Consider the following 27,944-nt stretch of genomic DNA (forward strand, 5'->3'; position numbering starts at 1 on the left):
TCTTATTTTACTGTTTTCCCATATATTTTTATTGATTTCAGAGAGGAAGGGAGAGGGAGGGAGAGAGAGAGAAACATCCATGATGAGAGGAGAATCATTGATCAGCTGCCACCTGCACGCCCCCCAGTGGGGATGGAGCCCGAAACCTGGGCATGTGCCCTTGACCGGAATCGAAACCGGGACCCTTCAGTCCGCAGGCTGATGCTCTCTCCACTGAGCCACACCGGCTAGGGCTGTCTTCTTTTCTACTTAGATTTTTATTTAACGTAATGATTTTGAGAGAGAGAGGAAGGACAGAGAGAAAGAGAAACATCAACCTGCTGTTCCACCTATCCATGCACCTAGGGGTTAACTCTTGTACGTGCCCTAACCAGGGGTCGAACTCGCAACCCTGGTGTATCGGCACGACGGCCCAACCCACTGAGCAGCCCTATGTTCTCACACGGTTTCCCCCGCCTCCTCTGCCTGGCTCTCCCCAATTCCCACCTCCAGTGTCACTCCACCTGCCGCTGCTCCCCTAAATAGTCTGAGTGCCTCCCTATCTGTCCTCCTCCAGGAGGGCCTCCTGGGTCTTGCTCACCCCTGGGCCCCACGCAGCAGGGACTCTATACCTGCCTGAGGGAGGGAGGCCGAGATGTCATCTCGATGCGCGGCTGGCTGGTGAGCAGGGCTGCCGTGCCTGCAGCCTGTGCTGCCCACGAGAGCCCCACCTGCCCCTCGAGAGCCCACCACTGCCCGCTGCTCCCCAGCGGCTCCAGCACAGCTGTCTGACCCTGAGGTCAGCTGGTGTCTGCACAGGAAGGACGCGGCGGGGGCTGCGTGGCAGAACCCTCTCTCCCTGCGGAAGGAGGGAGCCTCCTGCAGAGCGACCCGGACCGGTTAGCAAACTCAGGAACCCTGGGTCCCCGGGCAGGAGGGTCCCCTTTCTGCGAAGCTGGCCGGAGGTCACTCTGGGATAAAGGAGGAAGCCCAGGCAAGTCCTGGCTGGGGGGGGGGGGGCGGCTGTCAGGGAAGGGGGTGTCCTGATGGGGTGGGAGTCCTGGCCCAAGTGGCAGGAAGCCCCCGCCCTTCGTGGCCTGGGACCCAGCCCCCCGGGGTTTGCAAGGCCCTGCAGCGCTCGGCTCGGGATCCGCGAGGTCTCTTTGTAAAGTGAGAAGGGTTTGAACTACATCCGCGGTTTCCCAGCTTTTGTGGGTGTTTTTATTTTGGGGAGAGAGAGAGAGAGAGAGAGAGAGAGAGAGAGAGAGAGAGAGAGAGAGAGAGAGAAACCTTCTTAAAGGAAGTTCTCATGTGCTATCCCAACATGTTAAACCCTGAACGCTGTCTTCTATCGCCCTATGCCCCTGGGTCACCTCCTCACCCCACAGGGATCCCAGGGCCCAATTTGAAACCCACAGGGGCCCAGCTGGCGTGGCTCTGTGGTTGAGCGTCGACCGATGAACCAGTTCGATTCCCGCTCAGGGCATGTGCCCAGGTTGCAGGCTCGATCCCCAGTGTGGGGCGTGCAGGAGGCAGCCGATTAATGATTTTCTCTCATTGCTAATGTTTCTCTTTCTCTCCCTCCCCCTTCCTCTCTGGAATCAATAAAAAATATATATATTTAAGAAACCTCACGGGGGACTCTCTGAGGCCCTTCTAGCTCGGGCGGGCTGCACTTCCATAACTGACCCCACCAAATGGTGCAATGCAACCGAACGTCATAGGGGCCGGGGGGAGGGGGGTGCATATGTGGGGGGCCTCGGGGTCTTGCAAGGCCCAGGGGACAGCTGCGACTCGGGTTATCCTTAAACACGCGGCGATGGAAAATTCCGGTCATGCGAGCGTTCTGTTTACTCCTGTGGGCGCCTGCATAAACACGGATTCACAGTACCCGGCACAGATAAACTTAAGGGGCTCATTACCCCGGCGAGGGTTCCAGGCCACGGCCCGCGCACCCCCAGGGGAGAGGGGGGCCCCCCCGCGGTGCTGGGATGACAGAGACCAGAGAGGAGACACCAGGTCCCCTGCAGCCCACGGCCGTGGGAGGAGCTGTCACGCGCCCGTCACGCTAGAACGCCGCACAAGCACTTTCGCGTCCCCCCGAGGTTTGCGGTAAACTCTCCCCTTTCTTACTGAATAAGAAACCCAGGCTCAGCGAGGAGGTGCGGCCACGTGCACGTGGCTGAAGCCGGAGTCTCAGCTCCACCGCCTGGGGCCTCCCACACCATCCGCCCCACGGCCCCGAGCAAACCGGTCTGGTCCCCCAGCTTGGAAACTGGGGGTGTCGGGCTGCAGGGCGCCTTTCCATCAACGCACGTGGGTTGCGCTCACTTGCTCCGGGCTGGGGGCTGAGTGAGATGCTGATTGGAGGGAAATGAACCAAGACATGGCCGCTGCTCCCTCAGGGGTCCCAGGGTCCGAGAGTTAACTCTGCCAGGCGGCTGGTGGCTGAGCTTTGGGAAAAGGTTTCGTCTGGCTGGTGGGGCTCAGTGGTTGAGCTTTGTCCTCTGAACTAGGAGGTCAGGGTTCCATTCCCGGTCAGGGGGCACAGGCCCGGGTTGTGGGCTTGATCCCCAGTGGGGGGGCGTGCAGGAGGCAGCTGGCGGATGATTCTCTCTCATCGATGTTTCTACCTCTCTCTCTCCCTCTCCCTTCCTCTCTGAATATATATATAAAGAAGGGGATGTCTGAGTCCACTTGGAGGCTGAGTAGCCAAGTGGCAGATGGAGGCAGCAGGGAACAGCACTCCCCTCAGAGGGAACAGCCTGTGCGAAGGCGCAGAGACAGGAGGGAGAATTTCAAAGGCTTCCTCCAGCCCTCACGGCCTCAGGTATTGGTGGGTCATTAAGGGCTGATGAGGGAGGGAGGATGGGGGTGCTGGGATCAATATCTTAGAGAAAGAATAAGGTTTCTCCTTCAGGAGCAGCGGTTCTCAACCTGTGGGTCGCGACTCCTTTGGGGGTCGAACGACCCTTTGACAGGGGTCCCCTAAATACATCCTGCATATCAGATATTTCCATGACGATTCATAACAGTAGCAAAATCACAGTTATGAAGTAGCAACGAAATAATGTTATGGTTGGGGGTCACCACAACGTGAGGAACTGTATTAAAGGGTCGCGGCATTAGGAAGGTTGAGAACCGCTGTTCTAGAGTCAGAGTCTCAGGCTGCCAGGAGCCTGGGGCCGCCCTGGGAGCGTGCCCGATCGTTGTGCGGCTCTCTGAGTCAGTCCTGGTTGGAATGGGGAGAGCCCTGTAAGGAGCGTATTAGTTTCCCACGGCTGCCGTAACAGATGACCACAAACCGGGTGACTAAAAACACAGACATTTACCCTTCCCTCGGGCTGGAGGCCAGCGTCTGAAATCAAGGTGCTGGCCGGGTCAGGTTCCCTCTGCAGGCTCGAGGGAAGCATTCTTCTCATCTAGAAAGTGAGGCCGGGCATTCCCGGGTTTGATTCCGGTCAAGGGCATGCACCTCGGCTGCAGGCTCCTCCCCGGCCCCAGCCCTGGTCGGGGCTCGTGCAGGAGGCAACGCGACCTCACTCCGCTCTCTGGCTCTGCCTTCTCTCCCGTGAGTCCCAAGCCCCCCTCTGCCTTCCTCCCGCAAGAACGCGTGTCCTTGGATGCAGGGCCCACGTGGGTCACCTCACCTGGAGGTCTTTGACCTCCAGACCTCTGCAAGGACCCTCTTTCCAGATGAGGCCGCGGTGACATATTCCCAGACATGGATGTGCCTTTGGGGAGAGGAAGCTACCATTCGGCCCCCACCTGGATCAACCATCCCACAGCCTCACGTACCTATCTATGTTAATCCTCACCCGAGGATATTTCCCCACTGATTTTTTATTTTTTAAGAGAGATTGAAAGAGAGAGGGAAAGACAGAGAGAAACATCGATGTGAGAGAAATACATTGATCGGGTTGCCTCCTGCCCGAGCCCCGACCAGGGCCGGGGCGGGGAGGAGCCTGCAACCGAGGTACGTGTCCTTCACTGGAATCGAACCCGGGACCCTGTGGTCCGCAGGCCAACGCTCTATCCACTGAGCCACACTGGCTGGGCCCACAGCCTCATCATTTTGAGGTTGGGGATCGGAGACGCAGCTGGGGAAAAGCTCTTGGCCCCGGCTCACCAGCTAGTGGCAGAGCGGGCACAGGGACGGGTGCTGAGGCCCCCGTTGCATCCTAGCATGACACGCACAGCGCTTCCCACAGGCCAGACACTGGTCTACGTTGTCCATCTACAGACTCAGAGAGACTCCGCTCTGCAGGGGAGGAGCCGTCACAGAGAGGTCCAGGAACTCGACCCAGGCCACACAGCCCGTGCGTGGGCCTGCGCTCTCCCCTGCGATACCCCGTGTGTCTCCTGATACGCAGGAGCCGGTACACATTTGTAGGTGTCAGCAACGAAGCAGTGCTCTGTGCAGCCCTGAGGCTGCGGCGGGGGAGGGGCAGGAGTCTGCGGTCTAGCCGGGGAGATAAACTCAGACAAGATTACTTCCTAGAATGTGGGGGAGAGGCCAGCCGGGGAGACAGGGAGGCTTCTCACAGCAGAAGAAGCTCCCACTGATCCTCTCAGGAGGGTTGAAGGCATTTAGGGAGATGAGAGGAGGGAGGATGTCCCAGGCCGGGGCACAGGAGCCGGGAGGCAGGGATGCACGTGGCGTGTCCTGGGGACCACGAACAGTTTGATTTTGCTGGAGCTTAAAGCAGGAAGTGATAGGGCTGAAGGGTGGGCGGAGCAGGGGCCGAAGCTTTGGACTTGATCTTGAGGGAACTGGGGAGCCACGGAGGGTTTTAAACAGGAGCTGGGGCAAGGCCTGGTGCGGCTGGGAGTGGAGGGGGCCTCTCTGTGGGGACCCCTCCTATAGATGCCATGTGCCCTGCACCTGGAGTTCAGCTGAGATATGGGGGGGTGGGGGGTGGGGGACGGGGCAAATGGGGGCTCAGTAGGCTCTCCTCCCTCCCCTTCTGTTCAAGAAGCGCAGGTCACGCTGGGAGTCTGGGGGCCTGGAAGAGAAACGGCCTGTGGACAGACAGCCCTGCGCCAGCCTCTGTGTGGGCCAGGCAGGGGGTGGCCTTGGGGAAAGGTGTCTAACAGGACAGTAAAGGAAGCAAATGGATCGGGATTTCCCACACTGTCTACGGAATGCAGCCCTGGGAGATCCGCGTGCACGCTGCAGGCTTCACCCCACCCAACTGCCCTAAAGGCTCTGAGAAGTCCTGCAACCAAAACATCTTTTTAAAAAAATTTTGTGTAACCCAGTGTTTCCCCAATTTTGTGTGTGTGTGTGTGTGTGTGTGTGTGTAATTCTCTGACCACCCATGAACTTCCCTGGGGAACGGAGAGCAGTGGAACCCACAGTGGGCCTAGGGCAGTGGTCGGCAAACTCATTAGTCAACAGAGCCGAATATCAACAGTACAACGACTGAAATTTCTTTTGAGAGCCGAATTTTTTCAACTTAAACTATATAGGTAGGTACATTGTTGTTAACTTAATTAGGGTACTCCTAAGGCTTAGGAAGAGCCACACTCAAGGGGCCAAAGAGCCGCATGTGGCTCTCGAGCCGCAGTTTGCCGACCACGGGTCTAGAGGAAGGAGCACCAGACCCGGGGACAGGGGCTGGGTAGGGTGGGTCCTGCAGGGGCAGACACCCACTTCTCTGAGGCTCGCTTCGGCAGAGGGCGCCCGGGTTCCCGCGACCACACGGCCTCCCCGTGAAAAGGGTCCTGTGTGTTCGCTCTGGCGCTGGAGGAGCCGGCGCAGGGCCAGGCGCGGCATGAACACGCGAAGGAGCGGCTATGAGGCCGGCCTCCCCGTGGGGCTCGCGCGGAATTAAATGAGCGCATGCCAACGGGGTGAGTTCCGCGTTAGTAAACTTTACAGCCCTGTCCGCCGAGGGGGACTGTTTTTGTTATTCGCACCGTAACCCCCAAGGGGCCGACCCCCCACGACTCGCCATGGGCCCAGAATTCCACCCTGCGTCACTCATTGGCCCGGGGGCGCCGGAGGCCCCAATTAAAACATAAGTGTGTGACCTGGAGGTGCCTCCAGGGGCCAGCGGGCACCTCTGCATCATGCCCTCATCGCTGGCAATGTGCTCATCAGATTACCCGCCAGGAAACTGGTGCAGATGAAAAAAACCTCGTCTTGGGAGACTCCCACGTGGAGGAGGGAGTGGGGGGCATAAAGCGAGGCTGCTGGGGGTTCTCGGGGTTCGGCGAGCGCGGGTGGGGCTGTAAACCGGGCTTGACGGCTGTCACACCGTCGCCCCCCACCGCCACTCCCATCCAGATGGCCTGGGTCATGTTCCTTACCTCCCCGGCCCTCCGACCGTCCGGGGCAGGTGGCTGGGAGGGAGCTGCCGGCCCACTTGCCCAGGGCTGCCCGGCCCGGGGCTGGCTGTGCTCGGCAGGAAGTCCACACGGCGCGGCCCTCCCGGTTCCCCGGCCTGGCCACCGGGGTCAGGCCAGCTTGGCCAGCTGTGGCTCCGGACAGGACACTCCTGGGAACGGGGACAGGAAAACAGGAAGGGAGGCAGCTGCTGGCACGGTCAGGGTTAGGCCTTCCACCCTTCTCCCCTCCCCACCCCTGACTCCCCACACCCCCACCTGCACCCTCCACCCGATGGCAGCCCTTTCGGTGGCCCCGTCCTCTCTACCCCAAAGGGTGAGGTGGCCCTGGCCGGTGTGGCTCAGTGGATAGAGCGTCGGCCTGCGGACGGGAGGGTCCCGGGTTTGATTCCGGTCAAGGGCATGTACCCGTTGCAGGCTTGATCCCTGGCCCTGGTTGGGGTTCATGCAGGAGGCAACCGATCGATGTGTCTCTCTCACATCGATGTTTCTCTCTGTCTCTTCCTCTCCTTTCCATTCTCTCTAAAAAAATCAATGGGAAAATATCCTTGAGTGAGGATTAACAGAACAACAAAAACAAGGGGGGAAGCGAAAGGCACCTCTCTCAGGGGGTCTCAAGCAAAGGGGTGCAGGAGACACACTGCCTCTTGGCCAGAGCTGGCCCAGGCCGCCCAGAGGGGGGGTAGCGGATGGAGAAACGAGGCTCCTCTCCTGTCGGGTCTCTGCTGAAGGCCACCCCCGCCCCCCAGCCGCCCCCTCTGCCTCCGCACCCTCGCCATTGCCTCCGGGACGTTTCCCACCTGCTGACACCGCGGTGTGGACACTGCCGCATCTCCCACAACTTGAAACCACGGGAGAGGGGGCCGTGTCCAGCGGCATCTAGTAGCACATAGTAGGCACTTCATAGATATTTGTTGAACACACGAAGGGAGTCAGGATCAGGCCCAAGGAGGGGAAAGGACGTGGCCAAGTTCACTCGAAAATCGGTGAAAGGCCAAGTCCACGCCCCAGGCCCCTGCTTCCCGGACCAGGGACCTTCCTCAGAGAGGTGGGGTGATGTGTCTGGGGCCCACGGCCATGGGGAGAGGCCTGTCCAGCCCCGGATGAAGGCCTCCTGGCTCCCTGTCCTCTGAGGTTCCCAGGGGCCGAACTTGTGTTGCTGCTGACCTTTTGGGTTCCGGGGTGTGCGTGTGTGCATGTGTGTGTGTGTGTGTGTGTACATGTGTGTGTACATGTGTGTACATGTATGCATACACGGGTGCACAAATAAGACCTGAAGGCGTAGACCTCACCGTTTCTGGGGAGGAGGGTCTTGTCTGGGAGCAGATTGGGCGCTGAGAGGGGAGGGGTTGATGGATGGGTTCGTTGGGATCAGGGCTTCTCAATCCCAGCACCAGTGACATGTGGGCCAATGACTGTTGGGGGGGGGGGCTCCCGTGCATTGCAGCGTGTTTAGCAGCACCCCTGGCCCCACCCACGATAGCCCGGCAAGGGGCACAGGCAGCAGTCGTGTGTGGCGAACAGCCACGTCACTGTGTCCTGGGGTGGGGGGAGGGGAGGGAGGGGACGCAATCACGCCCAGCTGGGAACTACCGATTCCGACGAACGCGGAGGTTTGCGCCCGCGGAAGGGTGAGAGGGGGACCCATGCTCACCCCTGATCCTCCCCAGGCTTTCGGCAACAGCATCCTGGGCAGCCAGGAGGGACCATGGGGAAGCCCTCACCGCAGAGGAAAGCCAAGCGGGGACAGTCGCCGACGACACTGTGCAGGCTGTGTTCTGGGGGCGATGCCTGGACCCCGAGGTGCGGGGTCTGCCTGTGCACCAGGCTCCCCTGCCCCTGCTCAGAGGCCCACGTGGACCCCGCAGGGTGGTCAGGGAACCTGTCCTCCCATTTCCGCTCCGCCCCCCGCCCCCGCTCGTTCCCTCAACAGGTGTTGGGGGCCCACCCGAGGGCCCCCAGGAGGGAATGAAGGGAGAGAATTGGGGGCCCAGGGCTGCTGCTGGGGAAGAGGTTTGAGCAGAAGACTTGGGGGTGCAGGAGCCCTGCATGTGGGTGGCTGGCTTCTCGCATCAGGCTGGTCTGGTGGAGAGAATGACCTCACCTGCTTGGAGAAGCCCTTGGCTGGTGCTGGGATCTGGGGTCGGGGAGGGGTCCCCAGGGCCAGACAGAGAGGAGCTTGGGGGTGGGGATCCCTCCCCCCGGCCTGGCTGCAGCCCAGCAGTGGCTGCCTGTGGTCTGGCCCCAGAGCAGGGGACAGACCTCCGCCGTGGCTGGCACCGGCTCAGGGGCCTCTTCCCAGCCACGGCTCGGAAAGTGAGAGGGGCTGACGTGGGACTGACCTCACACCCGCCCCCCCTCCTCCAGCGCCTCTCCTGGGGGTTCGCTGCTGCTGGGAACAGGACCTCCCGGGGGTCCCGGGGGGAGAGGAGGCACCTAGAAGATGAGGCAGGCTGAACCGAGTGGGGGGTCCTGGAGGCCCCAGCCAGGGCCAGGGGCAGGTGTGGAGGAGACAGAAAGGCCTCTTTGAACCCCCAAACCTCCTCTGCTGTCTCTGGGAGATCTGAGGTTTCCCTTAGAAGAGTCACCATGGGGGGGGGGGGGAGGTGCTTTAGAAAGTTCTAGAGGGCAGAGGGGACTTGGACATTCATATGCTAACCTGTCCCACTCACCCTCTGCCCAGGCATCATCACGCCTACTTTTCTCAAGGGCCGTGGGCATTCATGTGACAGAGGAGGAAACCGAGGCACAGAGGATTGAAGAAATTTGCCTAAGCTGGAAAGGAGCGGGTCGGTATGCAAACCCAGGCGTGCCAGAGCCCTAGCCCCGTGCTGGGGGCTGGGGGTCAGCCCTTCTCGGCCTGGGATGTACAGAAGCCCCTGAAAACCGCACTGCAATGCCGCGTTTCATTTGGCCTGAGGTGGGGCCTGGGTCCCGCATTTCTCAGCTCCCGGGGCTGGGGACATGGCTGGTCTGTGCTCTACTCCCTTGACGTCAGGTAAAACGGTCAAGTGCCTGGCATAGGCCTTCAGTAAATGGACGCACGCTCTCTATTTCCTGTGAAAGTCCCTAAAGCACGCTGTGTGCATAATAGGTGCTCGATAAACAGTGGGTGTCCCTGTCCCCTGTGAAACACGACCGTAGTGAGGAGGAGCTTGGTGAATTCTAGAGCCTTGTGCCCACAGGTCATCGGAACTGAAGTGGACTTAGAGTTAAGCGGAGGCATCACGGAGGACTTCCTGGAGGAGGTGGCATTTGAGATGGGACTGGAAGGACCAGGAAGAATTCTCCGTGGAGCCAAGGAGGCCGGGCGTTGGAGACAAAGGGGAGAGCAGAGCCCAGGTATGGAGAGGCAAAAAAATGGGACAGATCACAGACCGCCCCCCCCCCCAAGCCACGTGGTGGCCGGAGGAAGGGGGTGTGGGGCAGGACCAGCTACGTGATTTGCAAAATGGAAACGCAGGGCCCCTTGGAGGGGGATGGGTGTTTGGATATGTGTCCTCCGGCTGCTGTATCACATTGTCACAAACTGGGTGGCTTCAAACAGCAGCCACTGGTTCTCTCACGAGTAAGGAGGCCGGAAGCCCCAGTGCCCAGGGGCCAGGGGGGCTGAGCTCCCTCCGAAGGCTCTGGGGAGGGTCCTTGCTGCCTCGTCCAGCTCCCGTGGCCCCGCACTCCTTGCCTGCAGCTGCATCACGCCGATGCCTGCCTCCGCCTTCACGGGGTCTCCTCTCCTTCCCTCCGTCACTCTTCTAAGGACACTTGGAATAATCCGGAGGATCTCACCTCGAGATCCTCAACTTCATGACATCTGCAAAGATTCTTTTTCCAAATTAGGCCACATGCACAGGTTCCCTGGGCGAGCACGTGGACATGGCCTTTGGGGGGCCACGATCCATTCATTCGGGGGCCCCCGCCGTGGCCGGTGCAGGGCAGGCGAAGGAAAATGCCTCGAGTTCTGCCCGTGTCTGGCCTTGGCCTGCGACACATTCTTCTTCAAAGAACCGTCCTCCTGGGGACGGGGCGGCCTCCAGCTTGGCCTGCGGTGGCCAGAGGGGTGGGGCCTGGGGGAGCGGGGCCAGAGGAGGCCTGCTGACAGGTAGGGCCCTTCCCGGCTTTGATTCATTGACCGTCTGGGCAAGGGCTGGCCCGAGCCTCCAGGAATTACAAAAATGCCTCACACATACTTTCCCCCGGCGGGCGGTTTTATGCTCGGTCTGCAGAGAAGGCCTGTCTGCTCGGCTAACCCCGCAGCCCCCGTCCCCTCTCCCGTCTGCACGCCGCCCACCTCTCCCCCCAGAGGAGACACCCTCTCTCCTAACGGCCTGGTCAGGGCGGCCGCAGTGGGCCGGGCTTGACCGCGTCCTCATAATTGAAATAGTTGGCCCCTGCATGTAGGCCAGAGCAGGGTGGTGCTTCCCCCAAGTCAAAGGGAGGGGTTCGGGCTGGGCTCCGCTCAAGGCGGGAGGGGGCGTGGGCAGCGTTCTGGGATGCTGAAGCCGGCGGCCCGGCGACAGGCTCTCCGCCGGACCCCAGAGGACCCCAGTGGCCTGGGAGTGAGGCCAGGAGGGAGGCCCAAGGCCCGCTGACCCCACGTCCCCGCCTCTGTCCCAGAGCTGTCCTTCCCAGCCCTCCCCCTCGTGCACCACCGGGCCTCACTCCAGCCTCACAGGATCTTCCATGTTGTAGGAAGAACATATGTTGCTTAAAAGGTGTTTCAAAATCCGGGGGGCAGGGGGAGCTTGAGGCCCCTGTTTTGCACCCTCGGGACTCAGAAGTCCACGTGTGGGTCAGGCCGAGGCCCCAGTTGGTGTCTCTGTCATCCTGGGTCCTTCTAGAAACCCCCTCGCTGGGTTGCATTGGATGCTGGGCATTCGCTTTTGCAAAGGCCGCTGCCAAAGGAACAGGTGGAGGCCGGCTCGTCAACCACCACCCTCCGGGGGTCTCGAGGGAGAAATCCCTGCCCCCCACCCAACCCCCAACAGGCTCCGTTTTCCCCTTTCTGACTGTGAGAACTGCTTGAGTTCAGGTCACATTTCCCTTTTCCCTTTGGCTGCCAGGAATCTCAAAGCCACGGCAATTCTGTGGCCCTTCGTGACCTGAAACATTTATTTGCCTTCTTCCTGTGGCTTAGCTCTCTCTGCCTGCTGCTATCTCCCCTGATGCTGATTCGCTTTATCTGTTGTATCAGTGTTTTTATGATGTGCCCTCTGTTGTAAGCTGCTTTCCGTGCTGTTTGGAACAAAGAGAACCCTAAGTGAGGACAGTGGTTCCATTGTGACGTTAGATTTATTGCTGAAAATGTGGGTTTTTTAGCGTGATCAGTGAATTCCCCTTCCGCATAGTCAGTATTTAGGGCAGAGGTGACCTGAGAAGTTCTCTCCCTTCCACCTCTGAGCCTCAGCACCTTGGCTCATAGAAGCCCTCAGCGTCCCGACCAGGTGAGTGACAGGTGATGAGCATGAAGATAAGCAAATATCGCCCAGATGGGTGTGACTCGGCGATTGAGCGGCGACCCTGGAACCAAGAGGTCACCATGCGATTCCCGGTCGGGGCACAGGCCCGGGTGGCGGGCTCCATCCCCAGTGTGGGGCGTGCAGGAGGCAGCCGAGCCATGATTCTCTCTCCTCATTGATGTTTCTATCTCTCTCTCTCCCCCTCCCTTCCTCTCTGAAATCAATAAAAATATTTTAAAAAGAAGAGGAAGATAAGCAAATATCTCCCAAACTGAGTGAGGTCAAGATGGTCCCTTCGCCTCCCAGGCCTCAGCCTGTGAAATGGGCACAGTCACTGGTCCGACCCTCAGAACAGCCGGGGGAAGTGATGACGGGGCAGAAAACACTTCGTAAACGGCAAGGGACAGAACCATCGCCGAGCCGTGGGTGTGTGCACCCAGGGGCATGGCTGTTGGCCATCTTCCTCCTGGGGTGGGGGTCCTCCTGGCCTTTGAAACCCCCCCCAAAAAAAAGCCAGGGTGGGAGGAGGCCCTGACTCCACCACCTCGATGGGGTGAGGCAGCCTCTCTGTGCCGGCTTCTCGGAACTGGAGCTCCGGGGCCTCAGAGACGCCATCACTGCAGATCTGTCAGCTAAAGGCCGCTGGGCAGACGTGGGCAGGCACAAGAGGTCCCCAGGCGGAGATCCCGGTGCCCAGCCATGGACCATCCACTGCGGGGGGACCTCGCTCCCAGGTGACCCTCCGCCCCCAGCACGTGCCTGGTCCTGCGCTCTGGACCCCCTGACGTCTCCTCGCTGAGGTGACACCTAGGCCTCCCTGTGTTTCAGCTCCAGGCCCAGAGAAGCAATGAGCAGCCACGGCTGAGGTCAGGACCAGCTACTTTGAATAATGACCCGCCCTGGTGCCGGCCAATCCACCCATCAGCGGAGACCACAGCCCCGAGAGGACACACCTGGGGAGCTGCCGCACGTTCTGTTAAGATCTTTCCCTGGGATCTCCCCTAAAATCTCTACCCTAAACCCCTTAGGACCAGTGGTTCTCAACCTTCTGGCCCTTTCAATACAGTTCCTCATGTGGTGACCCAACCATAAAATTATTTTCGTTGCTACTTCATCACTGTCATGTTGCTACTGTTATGAATCGTCATGTAAATATCCGATATGCAGGATGGTCTTAGGCGACCCCTGTGAAAGGGTCATTCGACCGCCAAAGGGGTCGCGACCCACAGGTTGAGAACCGCTGCCTTAGGACGGAGGACCCAGTGCACGCCCAGGCCTCCCCCTTCCCTCTCCATTCCCTTTCCCTTCCCCCCACTCCCCACCCCCCAGCACCTTACCCCTAGGTCACCTGAGCTCCCTCACTCGCAAGCTCCAAGGGCGGGCCCTTCCTTTGCTCGGGCCATTTCTTCCAGGGGTTGCTTTTCCTGCCTCTGCGATTTACCCAGGAAACGTTCTCTTACCGTTTGGGTCTTGGCTCTGAATTCCTTCCTCGCCTGAACTCACAGACCGAGGCTGGTCTGACCCCCACCGGTCAGACACAGCGCCTTTCCCACGCCACCCCCCTCCGCCCCGCTGTCCCAACCTGTGCGCCCCCTTCCCCCGCTCGCCTGGCCCCCTGGCCTGGGACTCAGAGCTGTGAGGCCCTCCCTTCCGCACTCACAGGGGGAGAGGACCCCCTTGGCCCTGCAGGGAGGGCGTCCCTGCCTGGGATTCATTCTCTCCCATCTCCACCTGTGGATGGGCCGGCCGGTCCCGCTCACAGCATTTCGGCCTCATGGGCTCCTCTGGCAGCCCTCCCTTCATCGCCAACTCCGGTGGCAATGTCAGAGGCAAGGGGAGGGGGGTCTCAGGACCTGAGTCTCCTGGGTCGGAGAGGGGGGGCTTCCCAGCAGAGCAGGGGACCTCCCTCCCCACCACCAATAACCGAGGGGCAGTCCCTCGTTCTCTTGGCCCGGCGGGGCCAGGGCCGAGCGAGCACCTGCCCTCCCCGCGGGCCGGGAGCCCCCAGGCAGAGGCGGCAGAACCTGCAGCCGCCCCCAGCCCCGCAGCACAGCCGTGAGGGCTGCGGCCCTGTAACTTCCCTCCCTTTTGCGCTTTGGCGTTTGTTTTGTTTTTCCCTGGTTTCCTAGGAAAGGGTTCTTTTGAAAAAGCCTCCAGCCCCGGCTCCCATGCGCGAAGGGGAAGGGAGCGGACGGGGCGGGTGTGGCCGGGCCTGGGATGGAGCCTGCAGGGAGGGGAGGGGCCGGGCTGCGGGAGGAAGAGGCCAGAACAGCTGTGCGCCTGGCAGCTTGCACTGGGGATCTCAGTAAACTCGGGAGGAGCGGGCGATGGGAGGAGCGCGGGGTGGCCTCTCTCAGACGTTAGCAGGCGCAGGGACTGTCTGGGACCTTGTGAACAGGCGGGTTCTGGCCAGCAGGCCTCGGGTGGGGGGCTTGGGGGGGACAGGGGGCAGGATTCCGCGCTTTCTGGTCAGCGCCTCACGGCACAGGAAGCAGGGGGCCCTGTGAGTGGTCTCCCCACTGTCACCTGGGGCCTTTGGGAGCCTCACCCCTCCCTCCCAGCATCCAGGTGGCTCCCCCACTGTCCCCACCGGCCTGCGAGCTCCCGGGAGGAGCGGCCTGGATCCTGGTCACCAACACAGGACCTGACACTTACAGACATCGTGAAACAAGCCGGGGGCGGGGGGACCATCAGGAAAACGTCCCAGGTCCCCAAATGGATCTCAGCTGGGGGAGCCCAGACCCAAGCCCTAGCGCCAAGCACAGGGAGGAGGCTCGGGGCTCCCCCGGGGGCCCCTGCATCTGTGGTCAGGTGCTTCCAGACTCTCTCCTTCCCCAAGGACAGGGTCCCCGGAGGCTGGGGAGGAGGGTGCAAGCCGCCCCAGGGCGAGGCAGGAGGAGGGAGGGCAGTGTCCGCTGTGGAGGGCTGCTCGGGCCCAGGAGAGCCGGGCGCAAAGGCCCTGGTTCTGGCCCCAGCATCCTGCCTGAGTCCGACAGGAACCTTGAACTTCTCGCTGCGGTTGGTCATTTATTCACGCCCGCTGCTCTCGCGTCCCCGCGGATGGTCCTGGTCCCTTCCTTGAGGGCAGAGGCCTGGGCAGCTGGTATCGCCCAGGTCCCTGAAGCTCCGTGGAGGGGAGACAGCCTGAGGGGAGCTAGAGGGAGGCCCTAACCAGGCGTGATCCTGGGCAAGTGGCTTCGTCGCTGAGCCTCAATTTCCCCCTCTGTTAAATGGGCGTGATGACTCAGGGGGCTCATGGGACGACAGAAAGAGGTGAGTGAAGGAGCGAAGACATCGACTAATACCCCGCCCCTCTTTGGGGCGGCCCACCCCTTCCCTCGCCCTCGCCGGCACCTTCAGTGGGTGGAGGCGCCCCCTTTGCCCCCCCCCCCCGCCTTGAGCGGAACAGAGCCCCACTCGACGGCGTGTGCAGGACAGAGACACCCCCACCCCCGACCCCTCCAGCCCCATCTCCCACATCAGGACACTCTGGAGAGCTTGCCAAGAGCAGATTCTTTATTAATTTCTTTTTTTCTTCTTCTTTAAAAAAAAAAGGATTCCTTCAGTATAAAAAAATAAATATTTTAAATATGACATTGAATAAATAAAAATAATTCTGTCAGTATGAAACATTCCCACAGGGTACATTCATCACAGAGGAATTTGTCCCCAAGGCCGAGTCCTCTCCAGTGGACAGGACGGCGGGAAATCCGGGAGGACGCACGGAGCACGGAGCTGGCGGGGTGGGTGGGAGGGACGCCCAGGTACTGGGGTTTGGGGGGAAGGGGGCGGGGGGGGGGGCGTGATCCGAAGGTAAAAACATCTGTACCATCTGAAAGGAGATGAACTTCTCGCCGGATTCCCAGCTCCAACCCCACACACTGTCTATTCTGAAGAGCCCTCGGGGCAGAGCTGGGCTGCTTCTGTCGGGGGATATCCCCACGGAGGGGACAAGGGGGGGATGACAACAAGGAGGAGAGACAAATAAACTAACGGTGCTTGGTTGTTTAACAATTTAAATAATAAATAAGGTCCCCAATACTCCTCTCTCAATAAAATGCAACATGACGGCCCTCTCCCTCCTCCTGGGCCCAGCGGGCGACCAGGGCTGCACATAGGCTTCCACCCCCGCCCAGGAACAACGGGGACAGGACAGCGGCTGCCCTGCAGGGGCGGAGCCTGGGAGCCAGGGGCTGTGCTGGCCCCTGAGTCTCAGAGGCGGCCCAGGTTAGCCTGGAATGGGGGGGCGGGGGGTTGTTCGTGTTCATGGGGTGATGACATGATGCGTGACCCACCAGCCAAGCCTTTTGAGCCAGAGAGGTGAGGCAGGCAGCAGGCTGAGATTCGAACCCATCGACCAATCGACCCATCGGAGAACATGGGATCTCCATGGTCCCTGCCACCCCCCTTACACCCACTCCAACTCCACCCCCTACCCCCACCCAGGCCCAGGGCTGGCCGCTGCCTGCTCACCTGCCCTCGTGGGGTTGGGTGGGGGATGGGGGTGGGGGGGAGGCACTCTGAGAGGACAGAGAGGGGCAGAGCGAGTGCAAAGTACCGTAACTGCATTGGCTGAGCTGCTCGGACGGCCGGCCGCTCAGCGCTCAGCGTTGAGAAGAAGCCAGATGCTGCTCTCCTCTCTGCAGCTGCCCGAGCTCCGAGCCTGGAGGGCGTTCCTCCACTAGCCTGGCCCCAGCACAAAGGAAAAGATCGGGTTCCCTGCCTGGGAGCCCAGACATGGGTGGGGGCGTGGGGGGAGGGACCACAGCTTCCTGGTCCACATCCCAGGGCCTCCCTGGCCTCCGGAGCAGGGGCCTCCTCCCAGCCCTGCCCGCTTCCTGAGGTCCAGCCCGGCCCGCGCGCTCGCCCGCCCTCCCTCTGTGGGTGTCCAGGCCACCAGAGAAGGCGCCTCCCGCTGTGTGCAAGCCTGCTGGGTGCTGGGTGCTGGGTGCTGGGTGCTGGGTCGTCGGGGCTGCTCCAGGGCCCCCCTCGACTGCTAGTCTAGAGGAGGCAGCGTGGGACCAGGAAGCAGGAGCAGGCAGGTCACCCAGGCTGCCTGGCCCACTGCCCCCCTCTCTGCACAATTCCGGGGGCCCCCAGAGAACAGCGTCGAATGACCCCTTGGAACCAAGCAGCATGCGGCCCTGGGAAAGGGCCCCCCTCTAGCCACTCCACAGAGTGCCCCCAGCCTGCCTTGCAGCCAGGACCCTGGCACCCCAAAGCGCAGCTGGGGTGGAGGGATGGCTGACCGGTTCCCTCGGATTCCGAGCCTTCTCTGAGCTTCGCCCAGAAGGCTCATCCCACTTGTAACATCTTCAGTTTCCAGAGCAGCCCTGCAAAGGCCTGGCCCTGGCCCTGGCCCCCCGGGAAGGGGCCACCCTACCATTTCTATTGGGTAGAGAACAGGGAAGGGAGAATTCATTTTGCCATGGAAAGCACCAATAAGTTAATATAAATAGGGCATCATAATAAATAGACGAATGTGCCGGGTCCGACACACACCACTCTGGGGCCTCAGGCGCTTCCCTGAGACCCTGACCTCAAGTTCTGCTGTCCCCTTGCTCGGGGGACGGCCTCTGTCCCCCTCAAGTACCTTTGCGTGACCTCACGGGGCCTGCAGAGGCCTCGGATGTGAGCTGCCACTCCGAATGGCTCCGCCCCTCCCCTCCACGACAGATCCTCCCCCAGAAGGAAGACCTGGGTCCCCTCCCCACCGCCTCACCTGACCGTGCCACCTGCCCGCCTCCACATACCCCCCTCCGGGTCCAGCCGCCAGAGCCCAGCTGTCCTGGGCCACGGGGAAGATGCGGGCAAGAGGAAGGAGAGCCCGTCCGGACTCTCGGGGCCTCTCTTCCTTCCAGCGTCTTCCTTCCCAGGCCTGCAGGCGGCTTCTCTGCCTCCCCAGGGGCCTGAACCCCAGGAACCTCCTTCCGGAACCCTCGGCCTAGCAGTTCCGAGGCCTGAGCTCCCCCACCGTGTTCAAGAGGAGGCAACATCTCCCTCCAGAGCTCCTTTCTCCGACTTCCACTCCCCGCTACTGGCACAGAGGCCCAGGGGTCCTGGGATCCCGGCCCCTGCGGCTGCCCCATCCAGACCTTCCGAAGTCTACCCAAGGGGCAGCGAACACACGGACGCTGGTCATTCCGCTGGGGGTCGGGCACCCCCCCCCCCAGCCCTGCTGCCTCGCCCTGTGGCCAGAATCGCCGGAGATCACGTGTTCGGTTTGGTCACGAAGGCCCCGGCCGCGGGGACACGTGGGGCAGAAGTCCAGCCCCTCACAGCCTCACACCCCAGGGCCCGGCTGGATCTCCCCGAAAAAGAGGCTGGATCCAGGCCTCGCCGACGGAAGTTCTGATGCTGCTGGGTTTCGGCACAGCCCTCCCTGGGGGGAGCGGGCCGGCCGGGAGGGCCTCGGGGGGGTCTGCCGGCCGATGGCACTTGCGTTTGGTGAGGCTTCGGCTGGGGGGGGCCACAGTGCGAGAGCCCCCCGAGCCTGAGACCGTGGGCCGCCGCGCGTGCGCCCCGAGGCCGCCCCCTAGAAGGCCTGGGCCAGCAGCGCGATGACCTGCTTGTACTTCCCCAGGAGCTGGCAGCCCATCTTCTTCTTCTGGAAGACGTCCTTGTCCGAGGTGTCGGGCCCGTAGGCCACCTCCACGCGGGCCACGTGGTACTTGCTGCACAGGCGGCAGTGCACGTTGCTCAGGAGGCCACGCAGCGTGTCCGCCGTGGCGTTCAGCTTGCCGTGGAGGCCGACGGCGTGGGGGTTGAGGGTCCTCTGGTCCCGCGTGATGTTGCCCAGGGAGGCGCCCAGGTAGGCGATGATGCGGTACAGCTCCACCAGCCGGGCCTTCTCCGTGCCGTTGGGGTGGAAGGGCGGGAAGTCCGTCACGTTGGGGCCGCACAGCTTGTCCAGGTTGCTGGGGAATGGCTCCCCCTGGGCCGTGTACTGAGGAGCAGAAGGGTGGAGGGGAGGTGATGAGAGAGCCGGGGGCCGGCATCCCAGCCCGCTGGGCGAGCTCTCAGGACTCAGTTTCCCACCTATGGGGCAGGGACCCCACCACTGTCCTGTAGGCATCTCAGCGAGGCCGTGAGAGCCGGAAGTCATCACAGTGTGGATGCCCTTGGGAAAGGGTCAAGGCCGGAGCCAGGAAAGGTATAGCACCATCATCATCATCATCATCATCATCATCACGGTGAGGACCATAGAGGGACCGGGTGCCAACACACTTGCCCTTTCACCCACTGCACTCCCCGTCTTCCTGGGTGGCTCTGCACCCCCTGACAGCCACTGTCACTCCCAGCTGCACCCCCCCACTTACCCCCCCCCACTTCTGTCCCCTTTGTCCCTCATCAGCCGCTGGCTCCATGTGGGGGAGAACTCCCATCTCCCCACTCCTCTGCCCACCTAACTGGGCACCTGGGGGGCGGGGCGGGAGCTGGGGGGGCCTGGGGTAGTTGAACCAAGTCCTATCCCCGTTCTCTCCCTCCAGCTACAAAAGGGTTAGTGCCACAAACACCTCTCCCCTCCCCCTCCTTCCTCGGGGCCTGGTAGGGGCGGGGGGCGGGGGGCGGGGGGGCTTACATAGAGAATGAAGAGGGCGTTGGCACTGCTGTTGAGTTGCACCAGTTGGTTCCTGATCTGGCTCATGAGGTTGCTGTGACATGGGTGGCGCGTGACACAGGTGGCATTGACGGGGGTGATGGGCAGGGGGCTCCCCGCCCCGTGTTTCCAGTGCAGAACCAGCAGCAGGGGCACGACTCCTGGGGACAGGCAAGAGGAGTCATGAGCAGGCAGGTGGGGGTGGGCGAGGGGGCTCTGGGCAGAGGGTGGCCCTCGTCCCCCTGGGGCACCACGTCCCCTCTCAGCCTCCGGCTCTAGCTTCGTGGGACCTGGACTCGCTGCGTCTGTGGGTCTCCCTCTCCAGGCGGCTAACTCCCTGTCTCTGCTTCTCTCCACCCTCTGATCTCTCTCTCTGCTTTTTCCCAAGAACAGGAGAGAAGGGGCAGGACCTGAGCTGTTCTCACCCGTTGGGAGCTGGGCCCAGGATGACACCAGCTATCCAGCCCCGAGCCTCCTGGCCCTCTGGCTGGGAGGCCCCGAGGCCCCGGCCCAGGAGGTCTAAACACACACACAAAACAAGAACAAGCCCTCTGGTCCCAGCTCCCCCGACGGTCGGATTCCCACGTGTGATTTTATAGGTTTTCTACCGACCCTCTTAACCCTCCCGAATCTGTCACGTGACGTGGGCTCCCTGGGTCGTGGGTCCCCTAATTCTGTCCCCCTCCCCGCCCCCTTTCTTCTCTCTCTGTCCCCCTCCCCATGCGGCCACTCCCCTCCCAGAACTCCATCCAGTTCTGTGGCCCTGCGCCCCCATCTATCCCCAAATCCTCATTCAAAACTCTCTGTCCCCCAGCCCTGCCCAGCACCTCACCTCCATGCCCTCCCCCCCTCTCTCTCCTACTCCTTGCCCCAGGCCCTGGGTCTGGGCAAGGAGAATCCAGGGGTCCCACAGGCCCCCGGAGCCTCGGGGAAGAAGAGGAAATGGTGCAACCAGAAAAGGGAAAAGGTCGCAGGCAGACAGGTGGGCGGGGGAGGAAAGAAAGTGAAAGGTGACCGGAGAGCTGGGAGCTGTTGGGGCCCGTCCCCGATCGCCCCTCCCCTAGGTGCCCGCTTCCCCCCTTCACTCCTGAGTCCCCTCCGAGGGGCCGGGGTCCGCAGACCAGTGAGGCTGGGGAAGCCCTGGGCCGGGGGTGGGGTGGGCTGCGGTGCAGGAGCTTGGTGCCCGGGTCCCCCCAGCTGGGACAGTGGCCGCCTCAAGTTCACTCTCTGAGTGATCCCGTTCCGCCCAGCATCCCCAGGCCAGGTGGAGTCCCCGGGGTAACCGGGGGGACCCCCTCCCCGGGGCCCAGCTCACCTAGCACAGCCCGCAGCTTTTCAGGTTCTAGCAGATGGAGGCGGCACCTGCTCGCGTCCCAGCCAGAGTCTGCAAGCGGCTCGGCGGCCGGCGCCCCTCCCGGGGAGCAGCCCGGGACGCAGTTGGAAAAGAGAAAGCGGAAAGACAGACAGAAAGAAAGGAGGGAGGGTGAGTCCGGAGGCAGCGGAGAAGCAAGGCAGCAGGGAGCTGGCAGGACTGAGGAGGAGGAGGAGCAGGAGGTGGAGGAAGGCGGCGGCGCCCCCTCCTTGGCCCGCCAGCCTGCGGGCCCCCGGGCGGGAGGGCTAGGCGCGCGGTGCCGGGACCATGTGCCCGCGCTCGCCCGGGCCGGCCGGCGGCACCCAGCGCCTCCAGCGGCCGGGCCGGCTGCGCGGGCGCCCCAAGCGTCCATGTGTCGGCGGCGGCGGGTGGGTGTCCCGTCCGCGATCGCCCGCCCGGTGCTGGCTCGCAGCGGGGCGCGGAAGCCGGCGCGGGGCGGGTGGGTTTACCTGCTGCCAAGACCTTCATTATGGGCTGCACTCCAGCGGGCCTCGGAGGAGACCTTAGATGCCGGCAGTTTTCAGAGGTTCATGCTCAAAGGGGGAATTTGCCTGATTTATATACTGGAGCCTGTGTTGTAAGACAGAGAAACAGCTATATTTAGCAGGGAACCCCGTCCAGGAAGTTGTTTGAGGTGCATCATAGGAAATTATGAATGGAAGAAAGTGAGAGTGAAAGGGGGGGGGGGATCGAGGGGGGAGGGTGGGGAGACCAGACTTTTTCCCTCTTCTAAGAATTTGATTGATAAAATTATAATGAACTCTTCTTCTACAAAACGCGCTGTGGTTTTCCTGAGTGGCTTGCCCTGAAGATGGGGAAGGTGTTGGGGGGGGGGCGGTCCCCAGGCCGAGTCATCAGGGTCCCCAGGTAGTGGGCGCCCCAGACAGCCCTGACTCACCTGGGTTTGGGGAGGTGGCTTGAGACTAAGCAAGTAGATGGAGGCTGGCACCTGTGCCCACCCCTGATTGAGGGTTTTGGGGGACAGTGGGCAGGAGGCAGGCTGGGGTTTGGCTGAGAAGGAGATTCCAGGAAGAGGGGCTGGGACCCGGCCTGGACTTTAGACAGTAATAAAGCGGAACTGAGCGTGGGCGCAGGGAGCCATTTCATAGGTAGCCTCCCCGAACCTGCCCGTTGCCACTGGGCAAAGGGGAGCTCCCCAGGGAACAGTTGTTCGGGGGTCCCCCCCCCGACCCCATCAGCATGCCTGCATGGCTGGGGAGGGGGCTGGGAGGATGGGGGTGGGAGGTTGCTGTGACTGGGTCATTTGGGGACATACAGCTCCTGGGAAGGCGTTTGGGTCTGGGTTTTACCTACACTCTTTACAGCCCCCGCCCCCCCCCCCCCGCGTGGAAGGTAGGCCAGCGTTCCCGCGGGGAAGGACCCTGAAGCGGAGACCTTGAAGGGCTTAGCAAGTGGGGCCTGGGTCCCTCCTGGGGCTGCAGAGGGATGGCTGGGGAGGACGGAGCCGTGTGCCCCCCACACCTGCCCTGGAAGCCCCAGAGAATGGTGGGGGCCCCGCCAGGTGCTTCCCGAGTCTCAAAGGCAGGGTCACCCATCCTATTTGGGGGTACCAGGGCGAAATGAGCACAGGGGCGCCTCCCTTATTTAACATGAGGTGGGGGTGCTGGTCAGAGAGCAGGAACCCGGGGCCCCCCTGAGCTCATTCTCCTGGGACCCCACCGCAGCCCTGAGCAGAAAGGAGGGCGGGAGAGTTGGGTTTCCAAGGTTGGGGAGCCCCACGGCCTTCCTCTGGCCCCCAGTGCTCCCTCCCACCCCTCCCCCATCCTCCATGCGTGACCCCCACTCCTGCTCCTCGCCACACCCCAGACCTGCCCAGCCAGGCGCCCCTCCCTCCTCGTGCCAGGACGGCCCTAGTGCCTGCTGTGCCCCCCCCCCATACACACACACACCTGCCCCCTGCAGGCTCGCTTACCCCATGTTCGGGGGACCTGGGATGTGGGGCGATAAAACTGCCGATCGCACCTGCGCTTCCCAGCAGGAAGGAGGCTGGGAGAGCCCAGGCCAGCTCTCCTTCCTTTTCCCTGCCCCCCAATACCTTGTGTCTTCCTGGGGGGGACATAGAAGGCCCCACCTGGCACTTGCCCCCCCATACACGTGCTCTGTGGTCAGCTACATCCCCCAGATGCCCACCCACCCAGCCTGGCTCCGACAACCCCACAGCCCAGGGCAATGCAGCTCCCCTCCCTCTTCTCACCCCCTTCCCCCCCCCTCCCCCCGCAGCCTCTCTTGCACAAGGGCCTGGGCACTGGGAGCACGTGAACTCTGGGTCAGCCCCCAGCCCCACCCCACCTCTCTCGGACCTGTCACCTGACGCAGCTTGGATTTCAGACATGGACCCCAAATCCATTGGACAGGGGGCCCCCCGGGGTTCCCTGCCCGAGTCTCACTAGGTGTCCTGATTCTCCGGGGGCCGCCCTCCCCCGCTCCCCTGGCCCAGCCTCACCCCAGCATCCTTCTGCACGGACTTCTAGGGCCTTGCACCGCCCTCTGCCCCCCCCCAGCCCCCATCAACCCTACAGTCACCCCCAATCGCTGTAGAACCTCAGCCCCACCCCACAGGAAACAGGAAGTGGGGGCAGAGTCTAGGAGCGACGAAACCCCTATCCCGACTGGCCCCTTCCGTGCCTCGGTTTCCCCTCTGGTGGTACCTGACGTGGTCGGTGCTCCCCCAGCGCGGCGGGCCCCTCGGCGCCCCAGGCCCAGCCCCCCGCTCCTGTCCATGTCCAGCACCACGTGCGCTGGGCCCCGGGGGCCACGGCTGGGCAGGGTCGCGGGGACGCCAGGGGGTGAGCCGCCTGCGACGTGGAAAAGGCAGCCGGGCGAGCCCCGGGCCAGCTGCGGCCTCGAGTCTGTTTTCTTCCCTCCCGCCCCAAACTGCTGCGTGTGTGTGTGTTTTCCCGGCTTCCTCACGGAAGGCATCCTCCCTTCTTGGCTGCCGGCTCCCGGGGTCGTGACCCCAGGCCCCACCCTGGAGTGGCAGCCCCAGCCCGGCCCCTTCCAGCCGTGACCTCATCCCCAGCCTGTCCTCTCCTGCGCACGGGGCCTGCTGGGGACTGGACCGGCCTCGGGGCGAGGGGGACAGTCGGGGCCCACGGGGGGCACCTCCGCCTGGGACGGGGGCTGCTGAGCGGGGCCCTGGGGGCCCTCTCCAGGTGGCCGTGCCGCCCACTGGCTCCTCTCTCCTCTCCAGAGAGCCAGCCCAGGCGCCAGCCGCCGGCCTTCCCGGGGCCCCTCGAGGCTCTCTCTCCTACACACGTTGGTGTGTGCCTCCACCTGCCCCCCGTTTTCTGCTCATTTCCCCCCACAAGCCTCTCCGAGAATGTCCCAGATGTTTTGTTTTCCAGGTGGGGAAACTGAGGCTCAGAGAGGTGACGCCCTTGCCCGGGGCCGCAGAGAGCGTTTACGGGAGAGCGGGGTCTGGGACCCAGGCCTCTGGCTTGCCGGCCGCAGCGGTGCCAGGAGCACCTCACGCTACGAGGGGATCGGGCGCACCAAGGCCACTTCTTCCAGGCAGCCCTCCAGGGCCTCGTCCCTCGGTGTGGACGGGTCTTAGTCCCCAGCCTTTGAGGACCTGGGTGGGGTCTGACACTCATTTGTACTATTGACAGCACCTGGCAGAGTTACAGCAGAGTAGATGCTAAGTTGCGTTTTGTGTTGTTTTAATTGAAGAGAGAGAGGAAGGAGGGAAAGAGGGAAGGGGGCAGAGAGAGAGAAAGAGAGACATCGATTTGTTCCACCTATCTGTGCGTTCATCGGTCGATGCTTGTATTGCCCTGACCAGGGATCAAACCCGCAACCTTGGGGTATCAGGACGATGTGCTGACCAAGTGAGCTGCCTGCCTGGTCAGGGCAGGCTAAGGACTTTTTCGACGCACCCTGTCATTCCCAAAACTGTCCGTGCCAAACCTATCGAAGGCAGGAAGGTGCAGTGTCTGGAGGTTTGAAGCGTGGACTTCAGCCTCAGTCGGAGCCGAGATGGAGGCTTGGCTCTGCCCGTTGTGAGCTGGGCGTGACACTGGGGAAGTTCTCACCTCCTGGCCTCAATCTCTTCATCTGTAAAATGGGAATCAGGCGGCCGACGCCAGGGGTTTGCTGTGAGGGCTCAGGGCTCAGCGCAGTTCTGGGCGCCCTGCGAGCCCTCTACCCATTGACATGGGTCCTCACACCCTCCCTGTGAAACAGGGGTTCCTTGTTCCCATTGAACAGATGATGAGGAAATGTGGGAGCACTCCAGGGTCGAGGGGGGACAGCTGGGCAGGAGAGAGACCTGTCTACCCTCTTCTGATGGACAATGGAGGCAAGACACCCCAACAGCCTCCAGCCTCAGGGGGGGGGACCTCAGAAAAAATGAGATGGGTCATGAGGGGGAGCTGGCATGGCAGTGTGTTCACCCCCCCCCCCCATGTGCCATCCTGGCCCCTGACCACCGCCTCCCAGGCCTGGGCTGAGGTCCGTGGCTGAGCCGACCTCGCCGCCCCCAGCAGCTGATTCACCCCCCGGGGCCCCCTCTGACAAGGAAGGAGACAGAGATCAGCTCAGAGGGGCTTGAATCACCAGCCGCCCCCTGTGGAGCCCCAGGGGGTGCGGGGGCGGGGGCCAGCCCCCTGCCTGTCTGTCTGTCTCTTTCCTGAACCCCCGGGGCACTCAGGGTAGAGGGCAGCCTGGCCATGGCCATGGGCAGAAGGTGGCAGGGAGGCACCCTGACAGCCAGGCATCCTGTGTGGGCAGCCAGCCGCGGTTAGTCACCAGGTGAGCAGCCTTTTGGGCATCGGGGAATTCCCCAAGACCAGTGACCCAGAAACGGAGCGCTCGGGCGGGCGAGCCCCGCTGCCCAGGCGGCCCCCCTCCCGCCCTCAGCGTCTCCCTCCCCTGTGCCCAGCTCAGGTCTCACTTCTCTGAAAGCCCAGCCGGCCGCGGCTCTCGGCCACCAGCTCAACCCCGGCCCCTGCCTTGCTGCCCCCCCACCCCTGGGAAAAGAGTAAGGAAATCAGAAGGTGGCCCCGGGGGAGGAGGGGGGGCCGGGGAGGCAGCCAGGAGACCGAGATGCTCAGTGATGCCTGGCACAGTCCTGGAAGTCGGGTGTCTTATCCCAAGAGGCAAAAGCACCCCACTCTTCAGCACTCAGAAATGAGGGCGTCACTGCTCCGGCGGCCCCTCACCTCTCCCCCACGGCACCATGCGACCCTCCACGCACCTCGTGGACTCTCCTGCAAGTCAGCTTTGGGGCGAGGCTGGTGATGGTGCCCGTGGGGGAGGGCGTGGCTCAGAGCCAGGTAAACGTGGTTCAAGTCCTTGTCCACACCATTTCCGAGTGCGAGGCCTGGAGCCACGGGCTTTCTCTCTCTAAGCCTCCACGTCTCCTCTGAACAAACTCACCGGCTGTCGTGAGGACGTTAAATGGGAAAGGCAGATAAAGTGTCTAACACACGATAGCCCCTCTAACACGTGACAGACCCTCTAACACCTGATAGCCACTCTGACACGTGACAGCCCCTCTAACACGTGAAAGCTACTCTAACACGTGAAAGCCCCTCTAACACATGAAAGCCCCTCTAACACGTGACAGCCCCTCTAACACGTGAAAGCCCCTCTAACACGTGACAGCCCCTCTAACACGTGAAAGCCCCTCTAACACGTGACAGCCCCTCTAACACGTGACAGCCCCTCTAACACGTGAAAGCCCCTCTAACACGTGATAGCTCCTCTAACACGTGATAGCCCCTCTAACACGTGATAGCCCCTCTAACACGTGAAAGCCCCTCTAACACGTGAAAGCCCCTCTAACACGTGAAAGCCCCTCTAACACGTGATAGCCCCTCTAACACGTAAAAGCCCCACTAACACGTGAAAGCCCCTCTAACACGTGATAGCCCCTCTAACACGTAAAAGCCCCTCTAACACGTGCTAGCCCCGCTAACACGTGAGAGCCCCACTAACACGTGAAAGCCCCACTAACACGTGAAAGCCCCACTAACACGTGAAAGCCCCTCTAACACGTGATAGCCCCTCTAACACGTGAAAGCCCCGCTAACACGTGACAGCCCCTCTAACACGTGACAGCCACTCTAACCAGGGTTTGGGTGGCCACAGGACTGGAGCTGGGCGGGCGTCCAGGGGCCAGGGCACCCCCTGAGGTCTGAGTGTGGCCAGGGAGGCCTCCTGGTCCTCTCAGTGCAGAGCGTGGGGGGCGGGGCGTGAGGGCGCAGGCAGCCCCTCAGAGCCTCAGCCAGGGGTAAGCAATGTTTTCCCCCTCGGGGTCCTGGAGAGCCCGCTGTCTTTGGGGTTCTTCAGGCCCAGGCTCGGGGGCCTATTGTGCACCCCGTCTCAGCCTCACTCCATCAAATCTCTGTCAGGGACCAGTTACACCCCCTGGGGCCAAGGAAGTTCCAGAAGCTGCCCTGGTCTCCTGCCAGCTGCCCCCAGCATTTCCCGGCCGGTTCTGCAGGAGGGATCAGCCCGGGAAGGTGAATCCGGGAAGGTGAATCCGAGCGGCTCCTTCTCTCCTTCAATTCTGATCGAAACGGTAAGGGAGGCAGCAGCCCGTGGGCTCCCATCACTGGCGGAGCCGCAGGCCCGGCTCCAAGGGCCATGCTCTGCCCTCAGTGTCCCCATCTGTAGAATGGGTCGCTCTCCTCCCCGTTCACCATCAGCACTTAGCGGCTGGGGCCTGTCTGCCTCTGCAAGCACGTTGACCCCCTCCGGGCTCTCCCTGAGCCTCACACTAGCCCGAGGCTGCAGGAGGCCAAGGTCAGAGTGACCTTCTCACACCAGGTTGCGGGTTGCCACCTGCGATTTTGAGAAGGAGATGGAATCACAGAAGTCAGCCGGCATGGCCTGGGGCGAGGGCCGGCTCTGCCTCCCAGCGCTTTTCTTCCCGCCGCTGCCCGGATGTGTCAGCGTGTGCATCATCCTCGGGTTGCAAGGTGCAATGTGTTTCTAACTGTGGGCCGCGGTCAAACCGTGGGTGAGCCGCCCGGTATCGATGACGACGGCCAGGCCCCGAGGGGCTGAGGAGCGACTTGCCTCAGGTCCCTGGGCAGCGGTCAGCGTGGGGCTCCCCACGGGCTTCTCAGCTGCCACCCCTTGCAGCTCCGGCATGAATGGGCCTGAGGCTCTGCGGGTGGGGTGTGGCGGGCAGGTGCTCCTGGGGGCGGGGCTGGCATCA

The 27,944-nt window shown here is 62.3% G+C and overlaps 1 protein-coding gene across 1 annotated transcript; it reads right to left on the reverse strand.

Annotated features, from left to right (window-relative positions):
• Positions 1-18,321: 18,321 nt before the first annotated feature.
• Positions 18,322-27,877, reverse strand: LIF (LIF interleukin 6 family cytokine; the record flags this gene model as incomplete). The annotated part of the gene is given in 6 exon segments (XM_081113743.1): positions 18,322-18,732; positions 19,369-19,568; positions 19,571-19,602; positions 19,812-19,905; positions 23,428-23,574; positions 27,739-27,877. Coding segments are annotated over 6 exon segments (1,023 nt in total).
• Positions 27,878-27,944: the final 67 nt, after the last annotated feature.

Source organism: Myotis nattereri (assembly GCF_964212035.1).
Source record: "Myotis nattereri genome assembly, chromosome: 19".
NCBI classification, from domain to species: domain Eukaryota; kingdom Metazoa; phylum Chordata; class Mammalia; order Chiroptera; family Vespertilionidae; genus Myotis; species Myotis nattereri.